The sequence below is a fragment of the Mytilus edulis genome, chromosome 1, assembly GCF_963676685.1.
Source record: "Mytilus edulis chromosome 1, xbMytEdul2.2, whole genome shotgun sequence".
Taxonomy (NCBI): Eukaryota; Metazoa; Mollusca; class Bivalvia; order Mytilida; family Mytilidae; genus Mytilus; species Mytilus edulis.
Genome location: NC_092344.1, coordinates 64,255,930 through 64,283,928, shown reverse-complemented (window position 1 = coordinate 64,283,928; position 27,999 = coordinate 64,255,930). Strand labels below are relative to the sequence as shown.

Sequence of the window (27,999 nt, the reverse complement as noted above, 5' to 3'; positions counted from 1 at the left end):
TACATAGAGTACATGTAGCTTTCTTAATGGCTGCTGATCCTAAAGCCACAAGTACTAGCAGTTCGAGTTTTGCATCGGGATATAAAACTGTCAACCGAATTAATCTATGTTCACAGAGGGTAGGATGAATTTTGGAATACCTTTTGAGTTAATTTCTATTTTCTAAATTACTTTTCTATCTGTTCTCTTCATAAATTTCGATAGACTGACGGACAATTTTCGACCACAGCACTTTTTCTGGTATGTAATCCTCATTTACATAGGTTTCAAGGAAAGAAAATAGATCGTATTTAACAAGAGTTGTTATAAGATTATAGGTTATAGAGTGTTCGGCATTTTCATCCAGAATAAATTGACTGATGCATATGTTGAACAATTTTTTATGAGTTGTGCCCGATTTACTCCTACATAATCGCCCAAAGAATAAAAGTTTGAATTTGTCGATTACAGCTTCCAATGACCATAAACCAAGGTTGCTTATAATTGAGTCCGTTGGTGAATATTTGTCCATACACTGTATATATCGCGCAACATATCGTTGTGTTCTTTCTGAAAGTTCTATTTCAGAATTTGAGAGTTGTCCCCATACTTCGCATATCAATTTCACGGTCTTAAGTATATATCTTGGTACTGACGTAGTTTATCATTTTAATAACGTGAATAGTATTCTTTTATTGTTGTCATGAATAGTACTTTTACTGTGTAGTCGATTTTTGTTGATGCCAACTTGACACTGCTCTGTACTTATACATCACGTCATTGTGTTATTGTGCTATGGTATTTTTTTGGTATTCTTGTCTTTTATTTTTGCCAATGTGATTTGTCCATATGCCTTTTCATGTTAATTTGTACATGTAACATATTAAATTTTGTTTGTTTTTATAGTCATTCAGATTATAGCACAACGTTTACTGCTGTACTATTTTTTTTTACATTTTTACTTATTATCTCTGTTTGTTTTGTTCACGTATCATTTTATGTTGTTTTCGTTATGGAAACGATTACTGATTTTGGACCAGTAAGTTTTATAATGCAATCGAAAACTGTTTTAATCTTTTTCGAATAAAAAAAAAAATTTCTACTTATAACGTGTATCATTGGCACAAATATGTTTTTGTTTCGGCGCGAAGGAAATATCAAGGTTTGTTGCAAATGAAAGTTTATTTTGACGCAAATGAAAGTTTATTTTGGCGCAAATGAAAGTTTATTTTGATAAATGAAGTACCAATTGGCTCAAAAGCAAAGCACTGATATAATGGAATTTTATTTGACTGCCATACAAGTGAGAAGTTTATATTTTTTAGCTACCTATAAAACCAGGGGCCTGTTTATTGAAACTGTCCTAAGATCGGTCCTAAGAATTTCTTAGGACAGAAGTTATGATAAAGTTAGGACCGACTTACGACACGTCTCGGCATGCACATCGAAGCTATCTTAGGATTATCTTAGCTAGGATGTCCTAACCGCTGTCCTAAGTATTGACGTAAAAGAAAATAGCAAATTAAAAATTAGAATTTAAAATATTGTATCAAATTAAACCAATTACTTTGATTTAAAAAAAATAATGATTATAAAATAATTGTAAGTTTAAAATAAAATAGTTTTGATATAAGGATTGCACATTTTAACTCTATGAAACAAAACATATATGACAAAACATGTAATTACGTTTCATGTGAGCTGAATTCGAAGTGTCACCGTTTCACACTTAAAAGATCAAAGGCAAATCTCATGCATCTTTCATATGAATACTGAGTGCTTCAACAATTTTATTACGTGTGTATTCCGTAGGTGGCATTCTCGTGCTGACTATCTAATAAAAATATTTACCGCGTGGTCTCTTATACATATCTTTAAAGTGGATGAACACATTATGCCTCCCTTTAATTTTTGTACGTGGTGTTTATATTGCAAAATAGGTGTACCCATGGGATTTTTATTAGACATAGCATCTACTGTAGATAATAAACTAGCAATATATCCTATTTTAATTTATGTTGTTAATGGAAATTTATAACAAGTTTAATTTTAAAATCATAAAAATAAATTTCAGGAGAATCAAGTCAAGTACGATTATAGATTTATATTATAGTCATGGTCATTGACAAGGGTGGACTCAACAACTGCCTGATATATATGTTTTAATTTGTTAAAAAAGACCACGGACTTTAACGTTATTTACTTGTTTTCCGTTTAAGTTTTTAGCAATGCGTTGGTGTAGTTCACTATTTTATATTTCATAAACGGCATGTACTAAAAGGTGGAGTGGAGTGGAGTGGAGTGGAGTATTGGAGTGGAGTGGTGGAGCGTTGGAGTGGAGTCATGGAGTGAAATTTACCTAACATATCCAAAAATCAATATCAATTTATAAGATATTTTTGTATACATGTGTAGCTTTAAAAATCATAGAATACATGTATCCACAGCATCCAACTGCATTCATGTTCATTATACCATGGAGGAGGGGGTCTTTCAGCAATTTTACCTTAGTTAACAACAGTCTGGTGTAAATAATTTTAAAGACAAGACACTGAATTTCAAAGACATGATTTAACTAAACAACCATTCCATCTTACTTTCATAACTGGAATAATAAGAAAATGTTACGGCTGTGGATGATCATTTTCAGATAAGCATACAAATGTTCCAAATGATCTTGTGTTAAAAAGATATGATCATAGAAATATTTAAGTCCAAGATCTAAAATCTTGATACAATCTGTTTCTCTGAAAAACAGTATTATTGAAATGAGATCACTCCCAATCCGTTCCAATATATTCGACCAGCCAAAGTGTTTCGGGTACCTATTAAGGTGAAGACATACATTTCTTAACTAGGGACTAAGCCTACAACATTTGAAAATTAACATATTTAAGCGCTATGTATATTTTAATAAATTTTTTGTGAGCTCGTCCAAAACTAATTTTAATTGCATAGGTTACTGGGCCTTTGCTTCCCTTCTTATTAAAAATACACTATAATTTAGGAAAGTAAAATAAATTACACAATTGACAACATTATCCCCCTCCATCTAAGCTGTCATAAAATGCTACCCCAAACATTGTCCAACTTTGATAAATTATCAAATATGTCAAATGAAATAATATAAAATCATTGTGTGCTGCAATTTAAATATTTTTTTATAAATGACTTTTAAATTGATATTTACTTTTGGATATGTTAAGTTGATTTCACTCCATGACTCCGCTCCAACACTCCACCACTCCACTCCAATACTCCACTCCACTCCACTCCACCTTTTAGTACATGCCTTCATAAACTGACCTTCACTGATAAAATAATAAATACTAAATCATGTACATGATCATAATCCGTGAAGTAAATAAGCGATAACATTTTGTACATCTTTGATACAAAAATCATGAAAATAACTTTCAGGAGGGTCAAGTCAAGTACGATTATAGATTTATTATTATCATGGTCACTGAGGAGGGTGGACTCAACAACTGCATGATATATGTATATTATGTTTTGTTCCTTTATTGTTTTATGGTGTATTGTATTGTATTGTTGATCTACAATGTATGTATGCCTTCAACCCCATTGGGATATACATGTGTATTATCCAATAAACTATTATAGAAGGACAACCTTAATTCATAGATAACATCAGTCTTCGTCCAAATAACTTCTTCTTTGCACATGCAAGTCAGTGGTAGTCTTTTTTAACCAAAATTTATGAAAATTATACAAAATGCTTATTACCAAATATAGTCAGAGCAAGTTCGAATTTGGGTCCAGTGACTTTTACCGTTCTTGAGTTCCGATTCTTTATAACGATAATATATACAAGCGGGACTCCATTTATCTTTTATTTGTTTAAATAATTCAATCGCTTCAATACTAAACTTCAGCTTTTTACAGTTTCTGGTTCCACACTTAAAGGCCCATAGGCAAATAATAGGAGAGGAATTTTTTTCAGAAGCATATTGTAAGTGAGCTGCTTCTCTGATAGAATAAATACATTACATGTGATTTCATTTTTACTGAATACAAAACATGGGAGATAAAAAAAAATCACTTACAACTTTTCTCAATATTTATACCAAATTGAATATGACTTTTGTATAATGTTTTAATTTGTTAAAAAAAAAAAGACGACGGACTTTAACGTTATTTACTTGTTTTCCGTGTAATTTTTTAGCAACGCTTTGGTGTAGTTCACTATTTTATATTTCATAAACTGACCTTCACCGATACTAAATCATGTAAATGATAATAATCCGTGAAGTAAATAAGCGATAAAATTTTGTAAATCTTTGATACAATCAATGATGCTTTGTGTATTAAGGTACAAAATATAACCATTAAAATCCTTGGTCGGTTGTCTAGTTCAAACTATTTCTTAGGTAATACAGTGTACCTCCAAAACCTTAAAAAAATTTAACCCTTCGTAATGGTAGGCGTAATAATTTTTGTTTTCATTTTTGCAGGATTTTTCATTTGTAATGTCGGTAAGATTCATATTTGTTTAATTATTTCTTTTCTCAATATTAATTTTGATTATTAATATAATAATCGATGTTTAAATTTTGTTATTGTTGATGCGGCAGTAGCTTTATAAACTACGTCATAACAGAATTGTAATCAACAATTTATTAACATGTTCGTTTTCACTGATCTGTCTGCATCCCCACCTAGCGGTCAGTCAAAAACCGTTCTTGAACCAGTGCGTGACCGACGAATGACATGATTTTATGATGTACAAGGAATCATTCATATTGTTTATCTATATAATATGATTTATAGCCACGTTTGCCACAACCATGTGAAACTTTTGGTCCTAATATTAATGCTCGTATTATTATTTGAACTATTTAACGTTTTTTACTTTATTCGAGTGTCAGCGATGAGTCTTTTGTAGACAACAAACGTCAGGCGTACAAAAATTGAAACCTTTTATCTATGATGAGTTCATTTATTTTCAAAAATAATTTGCGTCGTATAATGGTATCATACCGTCTGCGTCGTCGTCCGAAGACGCATTTAGTTTCCGGACAATTACTTTTGTTTCAGTGAATGGCTCTCTATAAATTTTTACCAGAAGGTTTAATAGCACTAAAGGAAAGTTGGAATTGATTTTGGGGGTAATGGTCCCAAAAGAGTGAAAATTAGGGACCAAAAGGGGACCCAAAATAAGCATATTTGTAGTTTTCAAACAAAAACTTTTGTTTAAGAGTACATGTATGAATCTCTTTAAAATTAGACCACAAGTTTTCATACCATAAAGGGATGGTTAGAATTGACTCTGGGATTTTTGCTCAATTATTTTTGGAATTAAGGGCAAAAGGGCCAAAAAAGTGGCAAACTGCAAATGTATGTTTTTCTGGTCAATTGACAATTAAGACAATTTAAAAGCAGTGTAGGGGAGGTAATTCAAAAACATTTAACAAATAATGTTGGTAATCTTCTGATTTACCTTCCTTACACTTCTTGTAAATTATGTATAAAGAAATGTCAGGTTTTGGACTAATTGCAAAAAAAAAGGGGGAGGGGGTGAATGGTAGCAGCTCATTTTTTCTTCCAAATTTCTCAAATTCCAAATTTTTGAAAAGTTTGAAGAAAAAATCTCTAATTGAACAACATTGCGCAATATATTTGTAAGAAGAATGACGTATGGAGATATATATAACGTAAATATTCTCACATATATGTGTGAAGTTTTAGACATAACTTTATTATGTTAAGATCATATAGTTATAAGTTTTAAAAATATAGTATTTCAAAGTATCGTTGGTTTTTTAAGAACATGTACATGTATATATATATTGTGCAATGTGTCTAATAAGCCAAATGATATGGCTGGGTATTGATTGTTCTATGTATGTTTTAATATAATTGTTAAATAATATGTATGTCAATCAATATGTGACACAATAATAAAATAGATTATTATTATTATACATTGTACGTCTCTTATTTTATAATGACAGAAATCAGAAGGCCAGATAAAAATCATTTAAAAATTGTTTATACTAAATTACTTCAAAGTCATCATCTTAGTTTTTTAGATAATGATCTCGTGTCTCGTCATTTTCTCTTCAAAAGGTTGCCAAGGTTACAACGGTTACACGGACCACATACGAACACTCTTTTATATAAGATCAATTAGAAGTAAATTGCAAAAATTCTCAATCTTCGATCATGATTTTACTGGACAACAATTATTATCACATAATTAAGGTATCGTGTTACCAAAATAATGATAACATCAATATCTCAATCGCCATATTCTTTACTTCCAACTGGTACATGTATACGCACAAATCTGCAGCTGAAAACGAAATTGAAATTATAATAGTTGCTTATATCCTACAGAGCCTCCTCCATCAACATTCTCACATATTTCATATTTAAATGCGGGAGTAACTTTTTAAATTTAAGTCAATCATTCAAAATATTGAAACATTTAAACTATCGGCAAACAGGAAATTTTAGCATCTGATAGGTCCAAAAAAGAACTGACATTTGACAATTTATTACTTTCAAGCTGCTAGTAAATGTTTAACAGTTTCTAAGGGAAGTGACCAAAATATTTGGTGGTCAAACGACGGGTGGTTGTTCTGTAGCCACGCGCTTAATTGGAGAAGAAACTCATTTATACATTTATCAAAAAATCCACTGGGCATCACCGGCTCGTAGATAGAATAAAGTGTGTCTTGCGAAATTCTACCACAAACAAAAATTGATGTATCTAGAAAGATTTGACACTGATCGAAATAAAATGAGAAAACGTCTAATCTATTGAATTATGTAATAGAAAATATTTTCAGTATGTTTTCATGATTTTAATAAGCTATCTATGATGATGAAAATAACCATTTTAAGGGCATTTATTAGATTTAAGAAAACTATTCTAACTAATAAAATTGAGAATGGAAATGGGGAATGTGCCAAAGAGACAACAACCCGACCATAGAGCAGACAACAGCAGAAGGTCACCAACAGGTCTTCAATGCAACGAGAAATTCTCGCACCCGGAGGCGTCCTTCAGCTGGCCCCTAACTAAGTATGCTTTCATCTTGAACTTAATACGTCACCCTTCCAAATGATATTATTTTAGATCACAGTAAAAGCAAATTTATAGTTGATAATATATTAGATTAAATCTGTTCTTCTGTCTTTAATATCTTTGATGTTCATAAATGCAAATGAATTTTACAAAAACATAAACCGTTTCCATGTCACTCCTGGTAGATAAACAAGTTAATATTCGTTTTAATCAAACAAAATTAGCCATGCTATTGAAATAAATCACAAAGTATTAATAGTACAAATGAATTGCAAGCTGCAGATGGATAAACATTGTGTCATTATCCATTTTTATATATTTACAACCCCGAAAAGATCAAGTAAATATATCCATTGCATAAGGGGTTGGGGTGGGAGTGGGGGTTAAGATCTCACAAAACATGATTAACCTGTCGACGGTCCAAGGCTGTTCATTGTCCTTTTGTCAGGTTTTTGTCTTTGTAACCCATTTCCATTCTCAATTTTATTGTAGTAAAATTATCTTCCCTTTTTCTTCAAAATACGTGTTAAAACAGATAATGAACTGATTATGTATTCAATTAACTTATAAAGAACTACTATCTTATGAGGATAAACACAACAGTAGAAATCCTGCTACCCGATTTATACTACAACAGCGACCGAATTTCAAAAATGGCAGAGAGCGACCAGCGACAACCACTAGATAACATGTTTCAGGCTTGGGAAATACTTTATAAGATAGACATTACTTTTGCAGAAAAAAATTTGAAACAAAAAAACTTTTTACTAATAGGACACAAAGGTCTTGCATGCCTAAAAAAGATGTAGATGTTACAACATCGTTTTCATTTTTAAATGCCTCCATGTTATCAGTAACGTGGAGAATACATTATATATTATTCTATTTCAGATGCAAACACAAGTCCTGTTTGTCCCTCTTTGTTTTATACTATACAAGTACCAGAAGACACAACTGTAGACAGCACAGTCTTTCCATTGACATGTGACGACACCGACAGCGGAGTAGATGGGTCATTAACATACGTCATATCCTCCGGAAATGACGCTAGAAAATTTAATCTCCTGCTGACGGGAACAACAGCAAATATTAAAACTGCAGGAAAGTTCGACTTTGATGATATCAACTCTAAAACTTCATTCACTGTAAGTGGAAATTTAAAAAAAAAATGAACACAGTTTTTTTCCCCTTGTTTTTTTCTAAATGAATGAAAACAAATGTTAACAACACTATATAAATTTCATGAGCCATCACGAGAAACGCTCAGTGCAAAATATTTGAAAGCCAAATAATATTTATATGCTACAGGTATTTTCTAAATTTAGGCGTTTTGTAAAATCATTAATGGCTGATTTTTTAGGCATTTAAAAAAGATTTTAAAGTTGACAGGCATTTTACAAATGCCTAAAAAACCTAGTTATTTTGCAAAATGCCTGAAATTTTTAATGAACATATCACTAATTGTCTTGTCTGTTTCAGGCAAATTGTGTAAATATGAAATGCATGAAATTGATGATAAAATATAGTGTAAAGCTACAAAAAAGGGTTGAGTAAAATAAATTTAAGATTATTTTTTAAAATTGTAGCCTGAAGATTAAGTTTTTATGTTTTACTAGTTGTAATGTCTATAATTATAAACTCCATAGAGCAACAACTTTGAGTGTATTCCCTTAATGATCTTCATTATGGCAGAAGGCCATGTTAATTTGTTCTTACACCAGAACAAAGATTTACAAACCAATTAATTGAAAATGCTGATTCTAATCAGAAAAATGTTATATGGAACAGAGAAAAATATGAAACTATTTTGAACAAAATTAAGATTGGAATAAAAGGACATTATTCGAATTATTATCATATGCAAAGGAAGGTGCATTTTTTCCTGTTGAGCTATAATAACTTATTTAAAATTCTTCATAACAAGCGTTAATAAGAAAATCTGTAGGCTCCTAGGAGCCTGAATGGATCATCTTGCAAAACATTGAAAATAAAAATATGATGCACTTAAGAAATATTTTAACAATTGGTCAAGTAAAAAAAAGGACATAATCACATATGAAGATTTAGTTAAAGATTTCTGTTACCATTAAGTTGCCTCGTAGGCCTATTGAATATACATGAACTATTGGCCGCTGGAAATTTAACATGCACCAATTATTGACAAAACATTGAGACTTTTTGTTTTTCTTCCATATTTATCTGAGTAGAGCTCAGGTTCATCTAGTAGATATGCAGTCTATGCGAGATGGTAATGTCTGATGCAGCATCTTCAAAGCTCTGATAAGCCAGATGAGATAAGCAATGACAAGCCAAATGAGTTAAGCTCTGATAAACCAAACGAGCATGACGAGGTACGCCAGCTTAATGCAGCATTGAATCTATCCGATACTGAGGAAACAGAACTAGATGTTCATGGGTGTGCCGTGTTTGAAAATCAATGTTTTTCGAATATCCAGTGTTCGACTTGTGCACAGTGTACAGTGAACACATGAGCTGTGTTCAAAAAGAAATATGTCTGATACTATTTCTTGTCATCTGCGTTCAAATGAAGAAGTTATCAGAAATGAAAGAAGGCATGCATCAGACTCAATGACAAAACAAGTTGTCAGGATGAGAAATCTATTGGAAAGATGTTTGACAGAGGTGGATGTTGGAGCGAATGTATTAATTGCAATTCCCCATGTGGATCGAGGGATGGCCAGGGTTACACAAAATGTGGCTGAAGTGCTAGTGGTAATTAGACTAGATGTAACACTAAACGTTGTCATTGCAAAAAGTCAGGACAAATGTGTAACATCCGCTGTCATCCAAACATTACATGTACATGTAGCAACAAATAATTGTCATCTTTGGTGTTAATGTAAATTATTTGATGACAATTATAAAACTGTAACTGTTTAAATTGCATTCTATACTTAATGATAGAATAAAAATTATCTATTTGGTATTTCCAGTCGTTAAATTTTGAGTACATTTCATTCAATTTTATAAAATGCCTAAACAATAGTCAATTTGTAAAATGCCTTAATCATGCAGGCATTTTAGAAAATGCCTAAAAATTTCAGTCATTTTACAAAATGCCAAAATTCAGAAAATGCCTGTAACATATATGAGCCGAAACAGTTAATTTAGGTCTATTTGACCAAAAAAGGACTTAAGAATCTTGAAAGAAATATGGCTTTACATTTTTCATGTAAGGGTTAGGAAGCAACCATTTAACTTACAGAGAGGGGAGGGGTTATGTTTTTTTTATCAGAGTCAGAACTTTTAAGCGCAAAACCAACATATTTTTTTTTTAGTTTTTCAAATCTTTAACTCTTTTTTTTAAAATTCAAAACTATAAAGTATTGGGAAAATCTGTTTCATTCGAAATCATACCATATTTCTTAATGTTTATATGTGAATTGATAACAACAGATCTTGAGACTTCGTCGCGTTTTTTAGTAAATTATTCTATATATTATAATTGCATTCATTTTTTTTTAAATGCAGTTGGAAATATTTGTCATTGATGGGGGAACGCCGCCATTAAAAGCAATTGTTACCTTGGATATAACCTTGACCCCAGTAAATGAGTTTAATCCTCAGTTTTTCTCTCTGCCAACTTCGTTAGTACTGAATGAAGATACAGATATAGGAACAATGATTCTGGATACAAAACCATTCGACCAGGACCTTGATTCACAGAGAAAGAAGCAGAAAACAAAAGTAACCTTGACATGTGAGTATTATTGTATTTTTATTTTGCATACGTATACAATAATGTACTTTGATCATTGTTGAAGTCCAAACGGTGAGCTATATTCGTTAATTTCTAAGTCATTTGGTCTTTTGAGGAGAGATGTCTCATTGGCAATCATACCACAGCTTCTTTTATATATATTAAGGCAAATGTGAAGTGTTGAATTTATTGATAAAAATATTGAAAAAAATGTTTCGTTTACTTCCAAAAATCTTAACGAGACTAACCATTCTTTACCATAGTAAGGATTATGCATCTTATTATTCATTTTTTCCGAAATGCTCCATGCATTTTGTTCCTTATTCTGTATCATAATTCATTCCACTGAATTTCTGAATTTATATTTGTTTATATCAGCGTCCACGAGCCAAGGTGTATTTTACATTGATGAACTGACAGGGAGGCTTTATTTGCGTCACCTATTAGACTATGAGACAGTACCACTACATGTTTTAATCATAACAGTCGTCGATGAAAATCAGCCTCCTCAAAGATCAGCTACATTCAACCTCAACATTACAGTACACAACGTAAACGAGCACCCTCCTGTATGTAAAACAAATAATTATAATGTATATAAATGAACCTAGTCTAGTGTAACCACAACTTAAGCCAAAATAGTAACAGCAACAAAAGCCAGAAAAGTTACAGCAACAAAAAGCCAAAAACAAAGAAAAAGAAAGAATCAAGGAAAGAAATACATTTCTTTTAACCAACATATGATAATTAAATTAAACACGAGGAAAATATCACGTGTTTTAATGTAATCAAAACTCAAGCCTATTATTAAAAAAAATCCGTACTCTAGAAAATGTGGTTGGCGTAAAAGACAATTAACAAAATTCGGTCACCAACACCCACAAAATCGATATATATCATTCACGACAGTGATTCATGAAAGGTAAAATATAGACGTTTGTTTTTTTGTGAACTTAGTGCATGTTATACATTATTGGATGTTTGGATTAAAAGCAATTACACCAGAACTAACTAAAGTATTTAGATACGTATTTGATATTGATAAGCTTGATATCATTATACCATCCTCAGGTTTTATTTCTTTTGAATAATCACGATAAAATAATCACTGAAGGTTTGCACAGATGATGATACATCACGTGACTGAACACAAATAATGTTTTGAAAGCATAAGAAAAGACTGAATAGGAGACATAGGATGCATTCTTCAATGACGAAAATAACAAAATAAGATAACCCAAACACTAAACAGAAAAAATGGCAGAAAATGCCGAACCCAAAATGATGAAAACGAAAGGCTCGCACGAATTTCATTAGTTTTACATTCACGTGACTTCACAAAAAATAGGCGAAATATTCAAACTCATTAGTCGAAAATAAACTGTCAACGCCATGGCAACACAACAAACAAATAAAAGACGAACAACATTAAAAATGTATACAAAACAAAACATAGAAACTGAAAACTTAGCAACACGACATGTGTTCCAGATAGGGTAATAGTCCGACATGTTGATTATTAGTAATACTAGTCTAAGAGTAAAAGGAGAAGGTGTTCACGACTTAAACAATTGGATAACAACAATACGTATATAAGCAACCGATGTGTATTGAGGGCAAAATAAGACATGAAAAGATGACTTCGCTGTCTGACCTCTGTTGTAATACCCTACTCATGGAGTGGGTTGAATACACTGTCCCTTCGTCCGTTTCTTGTTACAAACTAGTCAGTTTTTGTATCGAGGAATGATCTTATATGTTAATATGGAATGTTATAATGATGAATTCAACTGCATAATAAAGTGTTTCTTCAGATATGCAAGACAATCACATGTTTGACGCCTACTAAGTTTGGACATGTTTTGTAAAAGAGAGACGAAAGATACCAGAGGGAGAGTAAAACCCATAGATGGAAAATAAATTGACAACGCCATGGCTAAAAATAAAAAGACAAACAGACAAATAAAAGTACAAAAGACACGACATAGAAAAATGACTAAGCAACACGAACTCCACCAAAAATTTGGGGGGATCTCAGGTGCTCCGGAACGATTTTGTTTTCGTAGTGAGAAATAATCTGATATTTGATAATTTAAAAGAATTTTATAAGTATGAATTGTACAGTGTAAATAATTTCGGTTCTGTTGCACTCTCTCTTCCTGTTTGTCGATAGTTTGGACTTTTATACTCATTAAGAAAGGATTATTTCGTAGGTTTAAAGTAACGAGAGTGTATTGAGAAGCAACTTCTAAGTGTTCGATGTTTCTTTGTGGTGTTTGTTTACTGGTTCCTTGTTGTTTTGTTTAGCGCATTTGGTTTCTGTTTCAATAATGTATGCATAAAATGACATTTCATGTTTTCCCATTAAGAACCCTTTATACAGGAGGGGCAAAAGATACCAGAGGGATATCGAAACTAATAACTTTGTATAGTATTGTCCTTGAAATAAAAAAAAAGACATTGAGCATTCCATTGTGTTTTCAAACGCACCAATAGGTCTGTAATTGTTAGACAATTACCTACTAATAGTGCACAAAATAATGAGACATATGCCCTTTAACAAAATAGTTTTTGATTGTATATAATCAAATATTTAATTATCATTTTGGTCTTGGTGATTCTATTTTCCCTCCAAAATGATAGATACAGAATGAAGCTTACTTCTATATGATGTTGTCAATATAAACAAATCCAAAGAAAATTGACTTATAGAAAATGTCATACCAAAAATACAAAACTCTAAGGTATATTATAAAAGGGAAGTCTATAAAAATGACAATACAAAAAAGCTCAACTATATCAACCTACAGAATGATTGGAATACTACTGTCATATTCCTGATTTATGCAGGGATTTTCCAAAGAAAAATTAAGAACCAAGAAAAACATTTGACACAAGGTTGTGTGTCTGCGTGCTACATTAGTTAGTATCATATATTAAATTTGAGGTATTCTCTGTCCGTTTCCCTTGAGAAATCTGGTGATGGTGATTGGTTGTATAAATTATGTTGTTCTGTTCATTTTTTTGTAATTCCTGTAGCTTTTACTCTTTTCATGTATTTTGCTCTAGGAATGTTCCTCACAAATTTACACTGTAAAAATTACTGAAACTAAACAAGTTGGTTCGTCGTTAATACAACTGGATTGTAAAGACAAAGAATCTCAACACCTGATATACAAGCTATATAAAGGTAGGTACAATTGATGTATTTCAAAGGATTCCATTAAATTTAAGGATAAAAGTTTGCTGCGTTGAAAAATGAAAAAATAAACCAAAGGGAGTTTAAAATCGGAGGTCAAAGAAAAACAGACAGACAACACCATGTCCAATATAAAAAATAAACGAAAAGAAAAGCTGCAGTAAAATCGAAACATAAACAGAAAACTTACGATTCACCATTGTTGTTGAATACTGAGAAACAAATTCACATAAATGTTCAAACTTGCGTAGGATGTTTTTTTCTAAAGAGGACTCGTGCATGTGCATTGGGTTGCTGGTTGCAATATTTAACTTTGTCCCTCATTATCAAAGTATAAATCCGGCCGTTAACTTTTCTCTTTTGGATATTGCTAACTTTTATTACACCGGATGCCTTTTATAACTTAAAAGGTTCTGTAACAGACGATAAATTAATTCTCCAGTAGCAAATATTTCACGCATGCCGAGGATGAATCCAATATAGAACACATATAAAATAAAGTTTTTGTTAATGGTTCATTCGAAATTTTTTACGGTCATTTCTACTGTAATAAAAGATGAACTGATTGATTGTTGGTTGAAATTTATAATATATAAAAAAGAAAATATGTAGTGTTCTCAGTTTTGGGAGCCGTAGTAGTTTATTTTCACACCTGTGTCCTTTTTCATTGGTGTTTATGGATATTTGATTACTTACTATTCATGAGAACACAATTTATCATGAATTACATATAACAACAAACTGTTCTATATTTTTTTTCATTCAGACGGGCACACTTCATATTTACATGTAAACTTTTGAGATATTGCACCGAGAGAAAAGATTTGTTTTTGTCTCTTTAAAACAGGTGATGCTACCAAATTTTCAATGAAAGATCACGGAGAGTTAAAACTCATTAAAGAAATAGATACCGACAAGGAAGACAATTTCTGGACAGTAGAGATTGAGGTCCGCGACCATGGTGTCCCTAGGCTTGATACGTTTGTTCATGTCAATATATTTGTTGAGGATGTTGACGATCATAAGCCGTTCTGGCATCCTGCAAATAATGGAACATATACTGTTTGTAAGTACAAAAATAGTTTAAATCATAAACCATATAAAACGACAAACAGAACGTGATTGCTCCATACTACCACACAAGGCTACTAAAGGGGACATCAAAAGTCCGACATAGTTTCTGTTCCTGATAATTGGTAAAAATAATACAGAACTACTTGCCACTGGACGTTACACAACCAACCATCAGGCAATCAATTTATTAAGTCTTTCGTTCGTAGAATTGCTGGGTGTTTACACGGAAATTGTTATGAATATTGTGTAACTTGTTCAAAATCAATTCAAACTAAAGGATATACATATTACAGTTATTGCTTTATGAAGCTTTTATACAACATTTTCTAAGTTTTCTTCTTTTTTAATTCATAGTAAAATGTTTTAAAATGAAATGATAATTTATAAGGAGTGATAAAGCAATTGAATTTTAAATTATTTACAGCTATTCCTGAAAATTCTGACGTTGGCACCTTTGTTGTCATGGTGACTGCTATAGATGATGACAAACCCGGTACAAAACATTCTAAAATCAAATATGCCATCGAAGACATGACAAAATCATTTACCATTGAAAGCGATACTGGTATGGAATATATTTAATGTTAGGGGATGAATTTTGAAATCAACAACTTGGCCCGTTAAAAGCTGAAAATAAATAACTTTCCACAGAACAGTCTGAAAAGTAATATTCTGCAACACCAAATTAACTTTAATGGCTCATATCTGTAGAAATACACTAAATTGTCTGATATGAATAGCTTACCTGCTTCAAGTTGAATCGATTAAGGAAGAAAGAAAAAATCTGATAAAATATGATTAAGATGGCTGTCGGAAGGAAGGGGGTGGGGTAACAAAAGCCCTCCCAATTTATTAGATTTTTTGCAAGGGGACTGTGTTAGTGTAAACAAATTTTATCAATTAAATTCAAGTTAAATAATATACAGCTGAAAATTGACCAACATAGCTGTTAACAGTACTGTAGTTCTTTTGAATACACACATGATTAAAGCGTAACACGCGAACTTGAAAGATAAATCGAGATTTCTTTAAAACTTTATTTTCAGTCAGAATTTGTGTTTATAAACTTTTGAGCAGTATATGTGAAAATAAGTAAATATATTAGTTCATAATGTTAAATTATTTAATAATTGTTTGTTCGTGACGTTTCACGATCAGCAACTTGGCTATTTTACGGTGGATATTTATCTTTTACGATAATGACGTCAATGATATTTTCAATTAAAAAACTAATTTGAAATTTAATAAACCATAAAAAAAAATCATTATATAAAAAGACAGGGACCTATTACCAAATTGTATCATATCAAAAAGGTTCTTTATATAAAAGATTAGTTTCTTTTACCAAATGGTAACAAACGTATGATATCTGTTGCTTAAGGGGTTGGGAATATTTCTTATTTCTACTCTTTGGCTTTAAGCATTTTGATTTTCTAGTTAAAAGGTTTATCAATAAAAATGTTTTGAATGCTACAAACTATACTACTAGTATATTTTATTTTATTGTGTTACAGATAATATTACAAAGATAAACGTACGTTTTTATATTAAATCAACTAAAGAATAAATAGGAATAGTGCATTAAAGTTGATGCCGTATAGTTTTAAAAAGCAATTGTAGAACCTGAATGGTGTTACATCTTAGAAAGATACTAAAAAAGAAGATGAACAAATATTTAAAAAATGCAGGCACAGTCTATGGAAGAAGCGTATCGATAAAAACTTTTTTTGTCAGCTAATGTTCCTTGACACAGATAACAACGAGAAAACCTTGTATAAATGACCAAGATCAAAGAGTCTGAGCTATGTTTGCTGTTCATAAAATACAAGTTGAGTAAAATGTCATTTATTCAGAAATTAATTTAAAATGCTACTTACATCTTAACAATTATAATAGTACTGCATAAATGACAATGACTTTAATAAGCAAAGGTGGGGTTGAAAAAGTGCCACACCGTAACAAAATAAACATCATAAAAATGACAAAAAATAAAAGTGAGTTGAAAAATTAACTCACCAACATATGTATATACAAATTATATAAACAAGTATACATGAATATTGTAATTAATTCATGTTTAAAGAAAAAAAAATAAATGTCCTATATAATAACACTTAAAAGGGAGGGAAATGGGAGGGTTTTCAGATAAATTCAAAACGATCTTTTCTTTCTCCCAAAACAAAGGCGAATGACCGCATGTCCAAGCACATGTAGAAATTTGATATTAATTACCGATTTTAAGAACTGACCAATCAGATAATGTAATTAGATGATCATGCATTGAACATGATGTAGTCCTTGACCTCATGTTGATATACTTAAACAAAGAAATGCCTTCTACACACATGGCATTAATAAAATCAATATTATCGGAAATTCCAGCCAAACAATCTTTTATTTACAATAAATGTTATTTTGTCAGCTAATGTTCCTTGACACAGATAACAACGAGAAAACCTTGTATAAATGACCAAGATCAAAGAGTCTGAGCTATGTTTGCTGTTAATAAAATACAAGTTGAGTAAAATGTCATTTATTCAGAAATTAATTTAAAATGCAACTTACATCTTAACAATTATAATAGTACTGCATAAATGACAATGACTTTAATAATCAAAGGTGGGGTTGAAAAAGTGCCACAAATCCCAAGAGGGATCCCCAACCGAGGACTCTGTATTCAACTTAGGAACTCCAGAATTAGAAAATTGAGCAAGCCATGTTGACCTCAATAAAAAAACACCCAAAATTGAATAAAATATACTCTTTTTAACTTTAGCATTTCAGTAAAAGTGTAGAGCAAACCATGTTGACCTCTACAAAAATAATAACACATATTATATACAAAACAAAACAAAAAAGAAATGATATATAAGTATACAACATAATCATTGATAATTAAACTTGTAAGGAAAGGTAAAGCAAGCCATGTTGACCTTTACCAACCCAATAAATACCATTACATATAGTAAATGACTGAAATAAAAAAAAAAAGAACTTAAATTTGCAGAGCAAACCATGTTGACCTCTCTAAAAGTAAATACAAAAAATCACAATAAGGTAAAGCAAGCCATGTTGACCTCTACCAAAGTACTTAATAAGCGACTGAGATTATATTAAATCTAAGTGTGAAAATTATCAAGTCGAATATAATGTTGAAAAGCGTTCGACTTCCATCTACCCATGCTTTGGATCAAGGCTAACGGCACACCTCTGGCAGCTGCAGATGTCGCAGCTCCAATTCGGAAACTGTGGCCTTTATAAAAATTAGTGTCTAATCCTACGAAATTAAGCAAACTTTTTAGTGAAGAATTGAAATAAAAACCCGAAACAGGTTTTCCACATTTAAATCGAAATAAAGGACCATGTGGACAATTTTGTAACCTTAGATATTCCTCAATAGCTTTAACAGGACATAAATAATTTTCAGGACGTCTAGCTATTGATAATGTCTTACTCTGTAGATTACTATGTTTGTAGAACTTCATAGTAATTGTCATATTGCTCACATGACCATTTACTCTTTCAAACTTTATATCTTCCCTTTGAATTACTCTATAGATTTCAGACTCAGTTTTAACTGCAATTTCTCCAATCCTTAAGAAACAAAAATAAGCTGTAGACATCATAGCATTTAACAAAACTTGATTATAAATGCCTACTATTACTTTTGGTAAAGCCTTAACCAATTTTACAAGAATGTCATAGGTTATTGGCAGCCGTGTATCAACAGAATGTCTCAACTGTTTTGTACCTTTTAACATTTTTTTAATAAAAAATGTGTCTGTTGGATCCTGTAAGAACTTAATTTTATGCATAAAACTGATGGCTGATATGTAAGACGCAATTGTAGATGGTTGATAATTTTGAATAAATAAATGTGAAATAAAATGAGCAACCATGACATGAGTAGATGGAAGTACATTAACTCCTGGAAAATATTTCTGACAAAAATTTGAATACACACTTAGCATTCTATTATATGATGACTGAGTAGCAGCAGATAATGATGCACTAACAAGCTTATCAGTCATAGATGCAAAAATTGAAGTGGAATGGCCACAGGAGTTGGACTTAACCAAGGAGCAATCTGATGAGCTTCTTGAAATGAAAAACGAGACAACAAGTCACAAATAACGTTTGTTTTCCCAGGAATATGTTTGGCTCTAAAATAGATATTGTACTTTAATGCAGCTAACACTAATCTTCGGATCAGTCTCATAATATTCTTTTCCCGAGATGATGTCTTATTTATAATTTCAGCAACAGCTGAATTATCTGTTAAAAACAGTATTTTATGATTTGCTAATAGAGGGCCCCATATATCAATAGCTAACACAATCGGGAAAAGTTCTTTCACTGTAATGTGTAAATCAATTAACTCCGGTGGTCATTTCCCTGAAAACCATTTGCTGCCAAAAAATGCAGCAAAACCACCATAAGTACCTGCAGCATCAGAAAACAGTTTTAAAAAATCTGATGAAACCCATTCTTTGAATAAAAAAAAGATTTACCATTGTAATTTTCAATAAAACTGTACCATAACTTAAGATCTAATCTTGCATCAGAATTCAGATTGATTCTATAATGAGGAGATGTATGACCTATAGTCAGATCAAAAAGCCTACGTAAAAAGGCTCTCCCGGGTATGATAACTCCACATGCAAAATTTAAAAGACCCAATAAGGATTGCAATTCTCTGAGTGAGATACTGAGTTTACATTTGTATTTACTTAATAATTGCAAAATTTTTTCTATTTTCTCCATAGGTAATCGAGCTACCATCTGAGTAGAATCAATTTCAATACCGTAGATAGTAATGCAAGTAGTAGGGAGTTGTGTTTTTTCTGATTTGATGGGTACCCCCAATTTATCAGCAAGACAAAGAAAAGTTTGTAATGCACTATAACATTCATTTGAGCCAGCTTTTCCGACAAAGAAAAAATCATCTAACAGGTGTGATACCCCATATATTTGAAATTTATCATTTAAAATCCAGTGGAGGGCTGTAGAAAAAGCCTCAAATAGCTGACACGAGGACGAAGCCCCCATGGGGAGGGATACATCATAATAAAACTGTTTGTCCCAATGAAAACCTAACAGATGATGATCTTTTTTAGCTATTGGAATTAAGCGAAATGCATGCTCAATATCGGTTTTGGACATTAGACAGTTTGATTCATAAGATTGGACTAAATCTATAACTGTTTCAATGTTTTGGTATTGTACTGCCGAAAATTCTGGGGAAATACCAGAGTTTACAGAGTCACCCTTAGGATACGACAAATCATGTATTAATCGATAAGAATTGGGTTCCTTTTTTTGAACTAAACCCAAAGGGGAGCATACAAAAAGAGGGAAAGGGGGCTTTGTAAATGGACCCTTAACTCTGCCTGCTTCAATCTCTTTATTCAGTTTCGATTGCACAGCATGATAATTTTCCCTTGCACTTTTATGATTTGGAGGGAAAATCTTCTTATTAAGAGATGTAGAAAAACAAGAATTAATTGAAAATCCAAAAGAAAAACCATGAATCAATTTATCTTTCAACTGGGTTTCATAACCTACTAAAAAATGTTCCAAATTTTCAACCTTTATTGGTGTTGGAAGTTTTGACAAAGTTTGCCTGTTTTCCTTGTTGCTCTGGACATGTAAGGGTACAGTGTTTCTTGCTGCAGTGTACACATTGGTGTTTGAGTTTACAAAACTTTGCTGTGCATTCCCCTGATTTACAGAAGGCCCAGCAATGGCCATTTGGGAATTGATACTGATGCTGGGCCCTCCTTTGAAAAGAATTTGGGCCTGGGTTTGAGGTTTTAGCATACGACTTCTTATTTTGACCTGAAAAATCAGATTGTCTTTCATATAAAGCAGCAGATCGCCAAAGTTCATCATTGATTTGATCCCATTGTAACCCTAAAATTTTTCTTATCTTTCTAAATTTCTAATCATATACTTTAGCGGCTTGGAAACCCAAGGACTTGCATAATGACCGTACATTAAAACCATATTTAATCAATGCTCTAGCCGACCTCAAATTCTTTTAAAGATATATAGACATAAATATGTCAAAAGCATTTGTCCATTGGTGAATGGACAAAAGCTCTTTGTTAGACTTCCTATTTGAAATTGTTATATTCAAATTCTCAAATAATGTTGATTCATTACATGTATCATCAATGTTAGAAGGTAATAATAAAGCAAAATTTACATAATTATCACACCAAACATCAGATTTAACCTTACTGCTGACATGATAGTCTAAAGGTATAGAATGTCTCAACATGTCACAAGCATACGGATTCTCGGCATACGAGTTAGAGTTTAACAGCTCACCATCAGAAGACGTGTTTATATTAGGATCTGAAGACAATGGCGGTTGGAAGACAGCTAACATTTGTCCCTGAGAGTCATTATTTGATGAATTTTCTGGTTGTGTGGATGATGACGACAACATACCAGTTAAGTCATTAATTGGAACTGCTGTATTGTCTTTTACCAGTTGCACGCCGGAACTTTCAAACTTTCGGAATAAAGCATCAGCAATGTCATTTGCTGTTGGAACAGACGGCTGTTCAGTAATTGTTTCAGGAACAGCTCGTCTGGTCTTGCGTCTCCGCACTGGTGGCCTGTATAGTGGTGGTATTCACTTTGTTCCTCCACTAAATTTGGAACATCTTCTTCAATGCTTTGAGGAGCAGCCTTTATTCTTGTTCGGCTCTTCTGCTTTGGCATTTTGCTATAAAAACATAAAACAAAAAAAAAACAAAAAATAGAAATCCTGTATATCACAGAACTTTAAGAATGTTACTATAAATGTAAATAAGTATAATTTTTAAACCAAAATGCTTGTCAATAAAATTAACATAGTTGATATGATGATATATCTAGCAAAATGTTCTCATGTTAAAAGTTAAGTTTGACTATGATACATGTATGCTAATTATTACTCCAAAACCAATTTTATAAAACCAACCAATATGAATAAAATTCTTTAATAGTACCAAAATCGATCCCTATTGTGACACAACCATTATAGGGAAAGACATGATTTATTCTCTGATTAAATAATTAACCTAATAATATACTGAAATAAAAGTATATAAACCATGATTATGGATAATCAATATTTAAATATAAAAAGAGACATATTATATTATATAACTCTGATATAAATGATGTAACCAACCATAATTATTTACAAATAAGACATCTTTCATGTCACCAGTGTCACAACCATGTGCGTATAAGCACAACCATGTGCATATAAGCACAACCACGTGCATACTAAACACAACCACTCAGAGATAATTTAGATTATAAATCGTTACAAAAGGTGATGGAGTAATAATATGCAAATAATTCATAGATAACTACATAATTGTAGTGTATGCTTCTTTTCTTCATATGTCCAAATAGGGACAATAAGTTTATAACAATCATAAACGGTAATTTGCAACGCATGTTTGCTCGACATTACATGTTCGTGAAAGGCTACCAACAGCAGCACGGACACTTCTAGCGTATATTTCCATACCTTCATCATTTAGATGAACTTTATCTTTTAATAATAAATCTGGGGTGTTCTTCCACAACCCCCTATGATGCCAGAAAGTCGCATTGTCTCTTACTTTTACTAAATGACTAAGTTCTTTGTTTACAATGTAAACCTTGTTGTTATAATAAGCTTCCGGTCTTTCGGAATACCTCGGGAGAAGTTGACCAATAACCACGTGGTTAACATGATAGCAATTTATTATGTAATCGGCAAAAACACTGATATCTCTTGCTATTTTCACGGGCTCATTTTCAGAGGACAAATCGTTGCCTCCAACCTGAAGAAAAACCGAATGTGGCATATATTCTTCAACTATATGCATATATTGTTGCTTTTGAACACATTTATTACCGGGGCGAAGAGTCCCTCCCCCCAAACCAAAAAATTCCACCTGGATGTCGGTTCCGTCTAAACCTAAATTTAACCAACCTCGATCACAGTTTTCATGAGTAAAAGTTTCTAAACGACGAATATAAGAATTACCAAAAATTAAGGCACGCCGGACCATGGTTCAAAAGCAACAAACAATTCAAAAATAAATAATAATAAATTAAAAATTAAGTTATTAAAAATATATAAAATAATAGTTAAGGTTCGCTTTTACCTTCTAATCTGTGGATTCTTCGATGAATGCCTTTCTACAGTTTATTCGGTTTTTCAGATAAATTCAAAACGATCTTTTCTTTCTCCCAAAACAAAGGCGAATGACCGCATGTCCAAGCACATGTAGAAATTTGATATTAATTACCGATTTTAAGAACTGACCAATCAGATAATGTAATTAGATGATCATGCATTGATCATGATGTAGTCCTTGACCTCATGTTGATATACTTAAACAAAGAAATGCCTTCTACACACATGGCATTAATAAAATCAATATTATCGGAAATTCCAGCCAAAAAATCTTTTATTTACAATAAATGTTATCTTATATCAATGAGCGATATTGTCTAATATCAATTGTAAATATGCAGACATTCCATGCGGAAAATGTTGTTTTCGGCAACGAAAAATTATGAAAATACTAACTTTAAAACTTATTGTTTAAATATAAACAACAATTGAGTCTAAATATACATTCAGAAGTTAGTTAGAAGCTAAAGTTTATGTCCGTGAAAAATTTGAAGTGCTGTGTTTTTCTTATATACATAAATAAACAATGCGATACTTTTAAAATATCAATGCGATACTTTTAAAATATCAATGCGATACTTTTAAAATATCATAGCGGTGTTTTTGTAATATCTATAATAGTAATTATTAGTATTAATATTTGACTGCTTTCTCCAAATTTTGACAATTTTACCTCTTATGTCTGTTTTGTTCATGCATCGATGTAAATATGACAGAATTTGATGATACTGTCATACACGTGACAGGTTTAGCGCAATATAACCAGGTTCAATCCACCATTTTCAAAATTTGAAAACGCCAGTACCGATGGGGTTTAATAAACAATGTCGTAATCAAATAGCTAAGTATCAAAATCATTGTTCACATATATATAACATTTAGCAAATTTCTAATGAACGCACCCAAATAATATATATCAGATATGCTCGTAACGCATGCATGGAAGACTTTCTTTATTGAAAACAATGAAACTAACTTTTGACAAAGATGAATCATACTGTACTCGTTCAGATTGATTCGACAAAATTTGGCCTGTGCTTTTTTGAATCTCCTTTTTGTATACAAATTAGACTGTTGGTTTTCCTGTTTGAGTGGTTTAACACTAGTTATTTTTTGGTTCCTATATATCGTGGTGTTCGCTGAGAGTCAAGGCTCCGTGTTTAAGGCCCTACTTTGATCTATAATGGTTTACTTAAAACAAACTATTACTTTGATGGAAAGTTCTCTCATTCGAACTCATGCACCATCTTCTTAATATATCTATAAATCTTATATCAGATAAACCCCTTATAAATAACTGCTTTCCTGTCCTTCAAAACGTCATTTGGGTGCTGAATCTTTTGTTAAGTGCACACTTCTAAAGCTTTAAAGGCAACGACAGTTATGATGGTACAAGAACAATTACGTCAATAAAAATACCAAATAAACAGCACTGAACGATCTAAATGTATAAATATAGAAAAAATATATACACATTTCTTACGTAAACAGACATTTACATCTTATTCATTTGTTTTCTAAACATTTTTTTTTTTAGTATTCATTGAAGAAATGAATTTATAACAAGCGATACGGATTGTTATTTATACGATCGATTACTAGTCAAAAACGCAAGTCAGATCTCTGTGGTAACAAAGCAACGGAATGCCCTCACGGTCATCGCGATGTAAAAGAGCGTCCAGGCGGCGAGCTGATTATGTTCATAGTGATATCGATTTACCAACGGGGAAAGTCTTTGATATTAAAAAGGAACTGTTTTCCTTCTCAATATTTTTTCTATGTTAATAATAAATACATTTTCTGTTTGACAAGATTTTTGATTTTCGTTGTATCTGAAGTTGTTCAATTTATAGTCTGAGGCTACTCAGTTGGTATCTTCAAAGTTCGAAACATCAGCATTTGTACATTTTAATTTGTTTGGAATATTTATTTTACCATTTGAATATTTATTGTTATTTGGAGCTGTATTGGATTGGACTGTTTGAAAGAATGTTTTTTAAGTAATGATATGTATGGTCCACAATGAAGTTGTCGGTGCCATATAGCTTTATCCTTATTAGAAATTCCGTAATTTCGAAATTCCGTCATTCTGAAATTCCGTCATTCTGAAATTCCGTAATTTCGAAATTCCGTCATTCCGTAACAAACCATTATACGGAGGTTTTTTTTTAAAACGCCTTCATATATTGGGCTGACTTTTGTTATGTGAGTTGACCATGTTGAGTTACAGATCAAGTTTAAGTTTTGTTCTGCTTGGCTAATTTTTGCTGAAATTACGGGCTATGGACTTTGATAAATTGTTGAAAATCTCAGTTATACAGACTTTTTTCCAAATGCTTTCAGATATTGGACTGATTTTTTTTGTATGTGAGCTAACTATGATGATTTGCAGATGAAATTTAAAATTGTTTTGCTCCGCTAATTTTGGCCAAAATTAAGGGTTAACAACTTCGAAAATTGTTGAAAATCACAGTTTTACTGACTCTTTTTCTATACAACTCTAGATTTTGAGCCGATTTTTGACATGTGAGACTACCATCATGTTTGTGTCCACATTTTTTATTGAAATTGCAGATTTTTCAACATTTTAAGACGGGACAATTCGTGTCGCTTTGACATATCTAGTTTTTGTCTGTTTCGATATTACCCATGTGGATAGGCTATAGCAGTGTGACCTCAAAGGCAGATCCAGCCGTTTTCAAAAGGGGTTCCAAACCTAGGATAAGGGGGTGGGGTCCAACCATATGTCCCAATTCAAATAGATATAGGAAGATGTGGTGTGAGTGCCAATGAGACAACTCTCCATCCAAGTAAAAATTTAAAAAGTAAACCATTATAGGTTAAAGTACGGCCTTCAACACGGAGCCTTGGCTCACACCGAACAACAAGCTATAAAGAGCATTGATCGGCCACTGGACCTATATTAGAATCTAATAGGTTGGTAGTCTATTTACAACCGCATTTAAATTCCACCATTGCATCATCACTTCAATCAGAATTAGTCGGTTAAACCATGTGATTGAAAACAATAGACTGAACAGGTTGTTAACACTTTCAAATATCAATAGGGTCAAGCAACATTTTTAAAATAATAAGATCGTGTAAGCGTTAATTTTGTTACAGATACGAAATTTTAGTGATATTGATCCTCAAACATTAAGCCGGTCATGAACTAAGTTTGTGAATTATGTTTGCGGTTCTTTTGACATGCATTGTGATGTGTCATCGTATTAACTTTATATTAGAAAACTATAGCAGTTATATTAGAAAAGAAACGCATTCATAAATTTTTGATATTAAAAAAATATCGCTATGATATAAGACAAACATCGCATTGATATTTTAAAATATAGCAGTATCTTTGACTTATAGGCGATTTTGGCTTATCCAACAATTGAATTCATCTCAATTGCATTCTACATAATTTGCTACATGACATTCATTGAATTTGTACATCTACAAATGATAAATCGTGTATTTATGTCTCATTTATTCAACAATTCAATTTTCTCGTTTAAATACACCTTGCTTGGTATAACCTAAAATAATTCATAGAAATTATACAGCAGACGTATGTCTTGTTAAATGTCAGCCTGTTTTAAGAAAAGAATCATTACTTTATACCGAGAAATCTTCGTTCCTTCATAAAAATGTAAACATTCGTCTGAGATTTCCCACAATGCAACTCGTTGATATAAGACAATATCGCTCATTGATATAAGAAAAGATTTTATCGTATCGCACCTTCCATAGACTGAGGCACGGACATACATTTTCACTCAGAGTTAGAGGCATTTTCCCCTAACCGGAACTGAAGATAATTAAGCAATGTATTTGATACAGGATAAGAATGTCTTGTTTTGTGTGCTTCATAGTATCCGTTATTTTCGTGCACGTGCATTATTCATATATACTGTTTCAAAGAAAAAAGTCACATTCTGTAAGTTTCCTTTTTTGTGGTTTTGCTGCAAAAAGATTTGTTTTTTTACTATCATATTTTTTTTATAAATCATGATCCATTCAACGCAGAAGGTGAAAAGTTAACATAATTTTCGTTTTGCAAACTGTTTTTGTGATGGATCTTTATATATTTTGTTTTGTTTATATATTTGTTTACATTCAAGGAAAAATAATTGTTGCTAGTCCAGAGTTAGACCGAGAAGACAAAGACCACTACAAATTGTCTGTATCAGCGCATTCATCAGATATGATATCAGAGAAAATATTTGGTGAAATTTCTATAAAGATTACGGATGAAAATGATAATTATCCAGTGTTTTCTCAGGTAAAAAAAGTTTTTTTCATAGTAATGCATTGCATTGATAAAAACATAAATATTTCAGCTTTCGAATTACATAAGGAAAGATTTAACAAAAATATATATTCATTTCATGTTCGTCTGCGATCAAAGAGGAAATTTTTGTGTTTTGTTTGAAATTGTAGTTTGTTTCCGTTATATAATGCAATATCATCCGTGATTTAGATTTTTTTTAATATACTTCCCATATGAAACATAATAATATTCATGTTATTTATTTCATTATGCTTTTTGTTGATCAGTTACTTATTTTTTCAAGGAAATATACTCTGCTACTTGGCCTGAAGACACTAAAATAAATTCCGTCTTGCTCACTGTCCGTGCTAGTGATATCGATGAAGGCAGGAACAAACAGATATCCTATTCAATACAAGGTAATAATGACCACATCGTTTCGGTTATTATCTGTATGTGACTGCAGAAATGAATGTCATGCTAGTTGTACGAAAGCCGAGAAGGATCA

At 31.8% G+C, this 27,999-nt stretch overlaps 2 protein-coding genes across 2 annotated transcripts; one reads left to right on the top strand and one right to left on the bottom strand.

Annotated features, from left to right (window-relative positions):
- Positions 1 to 26: 26 nt before the first annotated feature.
- On the top strand, positions 27 to 27,986 carry LOC139527176 (cadherin EGF LAG seven-pass G-type receptor 1-like). Its single transcript, XM_071322526.1, has 9 exons — positions 27 to 51; positions 7,925 to 8,178; positions 10,526 to 10,754; positions 11,133 to 11,323; positions 13,824 to 13,944; positions 14,801 to 15,019; positions 15,452 to 15,592; positions 27,343 to 27,503; positions 27,796 to 27,986. The coding sequence occupies exons 1-9, from the start codon at positions 27 to 29 to the stop codon at positions 27,949 to 27,951; spliced, it is 1,497 nt and encodes a 498-aa protein (XP_071178627.1). The 3' UTR covers positions 27,952 to 27,986.
- LOC139486792 (integrase/recombinase xerD homolog) lies at positions 17,982 to 19,406 on the bottom strand. Its single transcript, XM_071271761.1, has one exon. It carries the CDS (start codon positions 19,056 to 19,058, stop codon positions 18,147 to 18,149), a length of 912 nt encoding a protein of 303 aa, XP_071127862.1. The 5' UTR covers positions 19,059 to 19,406; the 3' UTR covers positions 17,982 to 18,146.
- Positions 27,987 to 27,999: the final 13 nt, after the last annotated feature.